Source organism: Spinacia oleracea, chromosome 4 (genome assembly GCF_020520425.1).
Source record: "Spinacia oleracea cultivar Varoflay chromosome 4, BTI_SOV_V1, whole genome shotgun sequence".
NCBI classification, from domain to species: Eukaryota; Viridiplantae; Streptophyta; class Magnoliopsida; order Caryophyllales; family Amaranthaceae; genus Spinacia; species Spinacia oleracea.
The window spans coordinates 140,696,053-140,705,625 of record NC_079490.1 but is presented as its reverse complement, the minus strand read 5'-3'; the positions used below and the strand labels follow the sequence as shown (position 1 = coordinate 140,705,625).

Below are 9,573 nucleotides of genomic sequence, written 5' to 3'. Positions count from 1 at the left end.
GTGTGAAAATGTTAAAAACATATTTTTTTTGAACTTATATTATCTAAACTTAACTGAACTTATATGAAAATAATTGAACTTATTTTCTCTGAAATAAGTCAAAATAAGTCAAACAGACAGAGCCTTATATGATCTTGGATTTACACGATTTCATTGAGTAGATTCAAGAAAGATTTATCTTTTTATAGTGTAGTTTGTCTTACCCCAATGAACGAATTATATGAAGGGCTTTAGGTCAGGTATGAAGAGATAGTTTGGGCAGAAGCGTGAAAAATAATGCTGAATTATGATATTTTAGTTTGTCTCGAGCTTGTAAGTTCTTCGTTTGAGATGTTTTATTGTTCTGATTCTTGTGTAGACACCACTTAGATTTTCTTTCCTAATATAAAATAAATAGAGAGGATCGCCACAATCATTACACAAAGTTCTAAAACATAGTGCATGCTACGATAAAAATATAAAATACAGAGGAGCGCAGCAATATATCCTTTTGAAATGCTTTATGTTAGTCCGGATATATTTGAAATATACTACAATGTAACTTTTGAACAAAAAACCCACTCCAAAAAATAAGTTAGCTACGATTAAAATCAATGACGGATCTTCCCTTTCCCTTGGGTAGGCCCGACCCCCTGGACGAAAAAATTTGTAATATACTTGTAGACTCCCCCTTATATTTGTGATACTTGTATAAATTTTATACCATATTACTTAATTCTTCTATTGACCCATTTCATAAAGCTTTTTAAAGTTCAAGTTCCTAACTATAGTGAAAATAATTTTATATAACATGAGTTCTAAGTAAAATCTATACCTAGTATTTAAAAAGGAACACCATACATTATTAGAAGTCATGTGACATCTCATTATTAGAAGCCATGTGACATCTCTCTTTTCATCCATTATTTTGTTTTATTTGTTTTTTAATTTATCTTTATTGTTTTTATTATTTACAACTTCTAATGCCTCTTCCACTCCGTTTCCTTATTCAACATCAAGTTATTAATAGTCTAATATACTCATTAGTCTCTTCCACTCCACCCCTTTAACATCCAATATTTATTCAACATATAATTTTTATAGTTTTTCAACCTTCAAATTACGCCTCTATTTAATTCATATATTACCAAAAATCAGAAGTACTCACTAATTAAAACTTCAAAAGACATCTGAACAACCACTATACAACCGTCCGTTCTATGAACGGGCTCAAAAGCTAGTTATACTTAAATTGAGATGAAATCTATAATAATATATTAAAAGACGTTTTGAAGAACGTATACGTGTCACATAGATCTCTCCTTATTACGCCACGTCACCACTAATTAGTACCATGGCACGTCATTACAACCAAAAAAATCTAACAAGGATCGAACACCAAACCTCTTTGTTAAAAGTTACACTTCTTACCATCATAACCAACTACAACTTATGATATCTTTCCATATAAGCCTATATATTTCTTTTGCAATAAACAATACATTGAATAGAAGTGAATGCAAAAAAAGAATGATTACTTAATTCATAAATGTACAATTATTACTTTAAAGAAAAGGATCCGACTTTGTTTATATTTTTGGATGTATGGTTTAATCGGGGAGGTTGTTGATCAGCCACTAATCTTATGTTACCACCGTGATTTGATAATGACACCATCTCTACGTGTACATGTTTAAAAAAAAAACTCGAATAAAAGTCAAAATTCGGAGCAACGCCCGGGTTACATACTGGAGCAGTTAGTTTCCAAATTGAGATGAAATAAGTTGAACCAAATTTATATCCTAGGGCATTAGGTTTTTATTTACCATTTTTACCCAAGAAAAAAATAGGCAACCGAGGAGTCGCACAACTCAAAACGATAAATAGACCGCATAATCTCGAAAAAAATCTCTCTCCCTTCACACTCACGCGTGTTCGCGGATTAGGAAAATCCCTACCTCTCCCTTCGTGCACCCCTCCCCCTTTCTCTCTCCTCTAGGGTTTTCCTTTCCCCCCCTTTTCGCAACTTTTTACTCTAAAACCATGATGCAACAACCATCATCCGGCGTTATCCCGCCGTCGATGCAACCACCACTCGATCCAAATCAGCAACAACCACCGCCTCAGTACGGACAACCACAACAGCCGTGGATGATGCCACCTCAGCCTCAACAACCATCCTACGCGCCTCAGATGTGGCCTCCGCAGACTCAGCAGCAGCCTGGTCTACCTCCTCCTCAGGTTCCTCAGCCACAGGTTCAACCGTACCCTATGGCTGCTGCTGCGGCGGCACCTACGAGCCCCGACGAAATTCGGTCGCTTTGGATCGGTGATTTGCAGTATTGGATGGATGAGAATTATGTCTTCACCTGCTTCGCTGCTTCTGGAGAGGTATACCTATTTTATCCAATTTTCTCCGGATTTAGTTTTCTTTTTGCTTTGGTTAGGTTGAGGTACTCCGTATCTTGAGTCTCATGCAAACTATATATCTTTTTATGCCTGTTATGGAGTTTAGTTTGGATAAATACGGGGAAAGTTACAGTTTTTATTACAAATGTTTGTTGATATTAGGGTTTTGTTATGAAAATATGGTTTGGTGTTTATGGACTTGTGGTGAAGTTTGTTGTTGGGAAAGTTAGATGGTTGATTAAGGGTAATATTAGGAGATGACAAGGTGTTTTGTTTCCGTTGAGAAGAAAATATGACCAGTGCATAGATTCAACTGGCTTGTGCAGCCATCGCTCATTACTAAGCGAAGGTTTCTTCTGCCTGCTTGAATTGCAACTTGAAGTCTTGATATATATTTTGGACGGCAGTACCTTTTAACCTATCCCCTCTCTTTTGAGAGGGTGATTCGTCTAGTGTAGTGTTTACATACTTCATATATATATGCCTCTCAAATTTAAGTTATGCTTATTTTTTGCCATATTTTAGACATTCCTCTTATATCTTGTTTAGATATGGTTTACTTCCTGTCAAAAAATGGTGGTTTACTTCATTGTGTTCTACAGGTTTTATCCGTGAAAGTTATTCGCAACAAGCAAACCAATCTCTCAGAAGGTTATGGATTTGTAGAATTTGTTAATCGCGCCGCAGCTGAAAGGACATTAACTACATACAATGGTACATTGATGCCACAAACTGAGCAGCCTTTCAGACTTAATTGGGCAAGTCTTGGAGCTGGTCAGAGGAAGCAAGATGACTCAGCAGACTATACAGTTTTTGTTGGTGATCTCGCCGCAGATGTTTCAGATGTTATGCTTCAGGATGCATTTCGTACTCATTATTCTTCTGTTAAGGGAGCAAAGGTTATCACTGATCATGTTACTGGACGTTCTAAAGGGTATGGGTTTGTGAGGTTTGCGGATGAGGGTGAGCAACAACGCGCCATGACTGAAATGAACGGAGTTGTCTTATCAACTAGGCCCATGAGGACTGGACCAGCTGCGAATAAAAAACCTGCCGGTGTTCAGCAGCAGAAAGGTACGCATTCGTTATTTGATATATATGATGTTGCTTGTTCTTGTTTAGATGTTGGATTTGTATGAAGTTGTTATGAATTGGTTTATGTTGATGCCTTTTGGATTTGTTCAACCCTGTCGTAAAGTTAAATTGTAAGATTGAAAATAGCTGGATCCCTTTACGAACCCTTTCTTATGAAGTCCTTTCCTTCCAGTTTACCTATTTAACTTGGGCAAGATAATTCTATGAAAAGAACTTGCGGAAAACGCTTATAAGAACTCATGTTGTCTCAGAGCAGGACACCAAGAGGCTCTCGTATTGGGGGCCTGGAACTGACTACAGCTGAAATGATTCCACTTTAGTGCGTGGCCTCATTTTAGGTCAGTCATTTTAATGCCAGAAGTTCAATATTTTTCTTTTCAGTTCTTGTGGCATTTGTTATGCTACATTCGCAAGTTAGTTTTTCAGTTACATTTTCTTAAAGCACATTAGTGAGGTTCAAAAGTTTTAGTTTCTTTCAATCCCTTAACTTGATTCTTGTGATATAGAAGAAAACTTGGTCCCTGGTTATATTTTAAGCTTTCCATTTATTTACGGATCACGTAGGATTGCTTTACTTAAACACTTTTATTTTTATTAAGTACCTCTCTTAAAAAATGTTGGGGATGAAATGGTTTATTACAAAGTAGTAGTTTCCTTCGAATTTCAGTTATTAGATTTCGGTTTTGATTTCTTTTCCTTGTTGATACTGTTGGTCACAGAATTCTTTGGCAGTTGAAGGAAGTTAACCATCTTTAGAGGGATAAAGTTAACCAAGTGGCATGTTCTTGGTTTTTTTTGTATGAAATGATGCCTTCTTCACCCAAAAAAGGAAGACACAACTTCACGAGTTCACGTATATACTACTTTTATGTACTTTGTGTTTCTGTAGATGAGAAGTTCAACTTCTGCATGTTGCTTTCTGCTTTTGTTATCCATCTCTTTTGTCATCTGCTCATCTCTTTCATTGCTGTTATGGTATCATCATGCAGAATTTGACTATGTTTGTCAATTAATGGTTTTATATTCCTTTACCGAGAAGATTAGTCTTGTCGTTAGAGATGTAGTTAAGGCTCATGTATTACAACTTTACGAGATGTTGCCTGGACCATATCCGGGTTGCCTAAAATTTTAGTGCTTCGTATTCTGTTTTCGGGTGTCTTAGGTGTGGTTTCTTTGTTAAAATAGAAGTCGGCCCTTGGGGTGACTGTTATGGGGTTTGAATCTTTTTATTATAGTGTTGTTTGCTGGTAATAAGGTTGTGTTTCTTGTTGTTGTGAGCTTATTTAATTGTAGCGGTTTGGTAGAGACCATTTTAACTACAAGGACGTGATGCTTATAGTCTCGCTAATAGTTGAATCTTTATCAAGTATTTTTTAAATTAGTGCTCATGTATCTCAGATGTAGATTAGTCAATATTTTGTATTATGAAATATCTGGGTTGATATATTGTAATGCTGCCTTGATCTTGTTTCAATTTCTCATATAGATTGTGCTGGAAATGATAATTTAGCATGGTGGCTCTCAGATCGCCTTCATTAGTGAAACTCAATTTGGGTCTCATAATTCTTTTGTAACTAATCTTTGAGCATCCATGGTTGAGGCTCAGAATGTATTTTGTCTTTAGAGACTCAAATGTCGAATGGTTTGTTATTCACTATTTCTTTTCTTAGAAACACATTCCTTTGTTATTGCCTGTTGGATGAGTTGAAGATCGCCAAGCATTTAAACAAAGGAATGTTTCTCTAAGAAGAGAAATAGTGTATCTAAACTAAGCATTTAATGAGGTATTCACTATTTCTTTTCTTAGAAAAATATTCCTTCCTTTCGATTGAGAAATATTGAAAAAGTTTCCAAATTTGATAACTACTCTCGATTTTCAACTCATCCAATAGGTAGGCACCCTTTTGCTAAGGCTCTCTCCCCTGTTGAGCTTCCTCATTGTAAATGCTTGGCGATCTTGATGTTTGTTTGTTTCTTTTTTTGGTCACGGAGGCATATATTCTATTATTTTGTGTAATTGTACGATGCTAGAAGTACCGTGGTGTTACTTTCTCTACCTTTTCTGTGGGATGGGTTTTTTTAAGTTTCTATTGCATTAGTATGCTATTTGTCGTGTCCAGGAAATTTCACTTGTTTGTCTTTGGTAAGTAGATTGTAGATTGAATTTCAATTTATATGCATTGTTACAGTTTTTTTCTCTGTTTGCCGCTTGCAGCTTCTTATCCAACTACACAGGGAAACCCAGGCGAAAATGATCCAAATAACACAACTGTGGGTAGTTTGTTATTCTATATGGTGGTTGTTTTTCTCCATTGCTTTCTAATCTATTTTCATCTGTTTCGTTGCAGATATTTGTTGGAGGTCTGGATCCCAATGTTACAGATGACCAGTTAAGACAAGTGTTTAGCTCATATGGTGAATTAGTTCATGTGAAAATACCAGTGGGCAAGGGTTGTGGTTTTGTTCAGTTTGGTACCAGGTGAGCAATGGCCTGTTTTGTCGGTTATTTTTTGTTGTATATCTTGGGTTTATTGCTAAAGTTTGGTTATCTTTTGCCTCTTTTACTTAAAGAGCTGCTGCAGAACAAGCATTAGCAGCACTGAATGGAGCTCAAATAGGATCGCAGAGTGTTAGACTTTCATGGGGTCGTAGTCCATCAGCTAAACAGGTTTGATTGTTTTACTTTTGAACAATGTGAATGGATTTGTTTTTGCATGTTTGATTTTTTAGACAAACATATCTTCTTTTGCCAAATTTTCAGGTTCAACCTGGTCAGGGCCAGTGGAATGGAGCATATGGAGGATATGGGTATCCTCAGGGAGGTTATGATGCCTATGGATATGCGGCAGGAGCGGCTCCTCAGGATCCTAACATGTATTATGCAAATTACGCTGCTGCTGGGTATGGAAATTACCAGCAACCACAACAGGTGAATTTGCTTGCTCTTTTCCTTACTTTAGTGTTGGCCTAATGTTTGGATTCATTTGCCTTCTTTCTCCTTCTGGTATGTGTGCATCAGTGCATATATGAAAACTGAACATGTGGGGGTAACAAACTCACTAAACAACATATTTCATTTTATTTTCTCTTTATTTTTTTGGCTTTCAGTTGATGATTTTCCTTTTTCTTTCTCCTCTCTATTTTTGACTTAAATAAATTTAAGTGATTTCTGAAAATTGTTTAAATTCAATTTAAATGGGAATAAAAAATTGACAGGAGAGTATGGATTGTTGTGCTGCATGTCCCTTGTTAGTCTTCATTTGTCATTTGGGCTTTGAGCCTTTGAATAATGATGTCATAATAGTGTGGTGTTATGTGTATGCAGTGATATCTTGATACTGGAGTTCAGGAAGACAGCGATGGACAAGAGATTTGGTAGATGAACTTTTCCTGGGATCCATGTGTATTTTATATCCCCCTCCCCCGTCCTAGGAGTTCCCTTTTTTTCACCCTTTCTTGGAACCCCTGAGATATCTTCCTTTATGCCGGTGGATATAAATTTCCGACTCTAGTGGTTCCGCTAGCTTGATGCGAGTTAGTTGCATACCCCATCTTCTGGATATTTAAACTATTTTGATTTATGATTCTGAATGGCTGATTCATGCTTGACAATGCATTTTAATATATTTTTCTTGTAACGCTTGCATTTTCAATTTCTTACTTTGGGGTCAGTTAAGTAAGAAATGCAAATGTGGTTGTAAGAAAATCCACTTTTCCCGCCATTGTCAACTGCAGACCTGTTTTTCTACTCTGAGATCCTCAAGTGCTCTGGTATTACTTTTTTACGCAGAAATAGGAAATATATTAATAGGAGGTAACTAGGACCTCAAGAACCAGAAAGTATAGAAACAAAGGTGCCAAAAGCAGCCCATAGCCAAACCCAAAAACTTGTAATCACGACTATGACTGAAACCAGGATAAAGCTTAAAATGTTTAGCAAAATACAAACGCGAAATAGGAAAATTAGAGTAGTTAGCAATATAAACACAGAACTTCAAACCCAAGTCGAAAAGGAACTCAAGGCTAGACAGCAATGACTGGGACCAACTCCTTCTCATAGGCTTCCTTTACATTAGCTGGAGGCTGAAAATGGTAGACCTTTGGAACAGTCATGATGCGTCCAATTTCAGCGAGGCCATGAGCAACTTGGTTAACATCACGTTTGACATGAAGGAGAGAAACACACCAGTTCCTCTTGAGGAGTGAAACAATATCATTGATGATAGGAGCTAGGTGATGATCTTGGTAGCCCTTTGGATTCTCTAACATGTATTTTAAAGCCGCCGCATCTATCTCCAATTCCAGATGAGTAATCTTCCTCTCCCAAGCAATCAGAAGCCCTTCCTTAACTGCAGTTAATTCCGCTGAAGCAGGACCAAGAGATTTGAAGCGAGTGGAGAAACCAATATGCCAAAAGCCTCTATCACATCTGATCACACCACCTCCTCCAGCATTGTCAATATCAATCCAGGAACCATCAGTGTTCAATTTGAAAAAAGAGACTTGAGGGGGAGCCCACTTCCTTGGTGAAGGAGGATTAGCGGAAGAGCTAGCTTCAGTTTCATCAGAAATAGACTGCACCAAAGTGTTAGAGAAAGTGTAGTCTGCCCAGAATCTATTATAAAGGCTAGCACTGCTTCCCATTTTCAGCTTAAAGACAGCATCATTTCTATAAGACCAAATGTGCCAAATTGCAATAGAAAAAATTCTTTGCCATTGATTAGACCCATTTAAATTATAAGCCACCCACTCATGCCAAGACAAGGAGTAAAATTTGATAAAATCAAGATAAAAAACTGAAGGATGATATTGAAAAAGCATAGACCAGAACGCAGAAGTACTATAGCAATCTCTAAAAAGATGTAAGTTGTCTTCATTGGAAGTGGTGCACCTGATACAGATAGGATTGAAATTCTGGATTTTAACAGCTAAAGTTTGAGCTACAGGAAGAATGGAGTGACAGACATTCCAAAGTAACATCTTATATTTGTAAGGAATGTTAATTTTCCAGAGTTTTTTCCAGCAAACATTAATAAGACAAGCATTGGAATGGGAGCTAGCAGTAGAATTATATGCTGACTTAATGGTGAAGGTTCCTTTTTTATCCAAAATCCATCTTAGCGAATCCTTGGCAGCAGATAAAGTTGAGAGGGGAGTAGCCTTTATGATACTGCAAATATGAGAGGGGAGTAAATGCTGGATTCTAGTAAGATCCGTGCTCTGGTATTACTTGTCATAACAGATCGGATTTTGTGGAGACGGCAGGAGGATGATAGAATTGAACCGAATGAATAATAATGCAGTAGTCCATGTAAATTAAATAGTAAAAATGTTATTGATAAACATAATTTGCATTGTTTAAGTAAAAAAAATTACTTTTATACACAGTAATTATATGTTGAATTGTTATACCAAGGCTCCGTTTGGTGGGGCGTAAAATGTTTTCATGCAGAACGATTTTCCCCTTTTTAATCATTTTACGTTGTTTGGTTGGGTAAGGGATGTAAAATAATTTTCCATTACTCTTTCAAAGATGGAAAATTCTTTTCCATTTGAAAGGGAGGGAAATCACTTTTCCTTCTTTTTTCTTTACCTCCCTCTCCTTTCTTTCCCTCAATATTCACCATTTTCTCCCATTTTTCTTTAAGTTACCAAACAAAGGAAAATTAGTTTGGAATTGTGTTTTTCCCTTGAAAACTATTTTTCATGGAAAATCGTTTTACAATGAAAATGTTTTACGCCTTATCAAACGGAGTCTAAATATAAAAGACTAAAAGGAAAGGGACGGAGGGTGTAGTTAAACCTGCAGGAGAACCAACATGGTAAAGCACATAACAAAAAAGATTAAATTGTTGCTACTACCGCTTAACTATCATCTACTTTCTTTGTTTTTTTTAAATAATCTTTTGTGCCACGATTTAATAAATATTAATTTACACGATTTAATATATAATTAATGTGGATAAAAGATTATATTTTTGTTTACACTTAAATAATGCGGATTACATTTATTAATAAACGTATGCGGTAGGTTGGTGTCGCGTATGCGGCATTCACTGTCGATTTCAAGTCCGGATAAAGAAGGAGTGT

General features: G+C 36.4%; 1 protein-coding gene across 1 annotated transcript; it reads left to right on the top strand.

The window, feature by feature from the left end:
• The first annotated feature begins 1,894 nt into the window (after nucleotides 1-1,894).
• Nucleotides 1,895-7,121, top strand: LOC110779481 (polyadenylate-binding protein RBP45). The gene is made up of 7 exons (XM_021983990.2): nucleotides 1,895-2,370; nucleotides 2,991-3,462; nucleotides 5,699-5,754; nucleotides 5,832-5,962; nucleotides 6,055-6,151; nucleotides 6,245-6,412; nucleotides 6,809-7,121. The coding sequence occupies exons 1-7, from the start codon at nucleotides 2,023-2,025 to the stop codon at nucleotides 6,809-6,811; spliced, it is 1,275 nt and encodes a 424-aa protein (XP_021839682.2). The 5' UTR covers nucleotides 1,895-2,022; the 3' UTR covers nucleotides 6,812-7,121.
• Nucleotides 7,122-9,573: the final 2,452 nt, after the last annotated feature.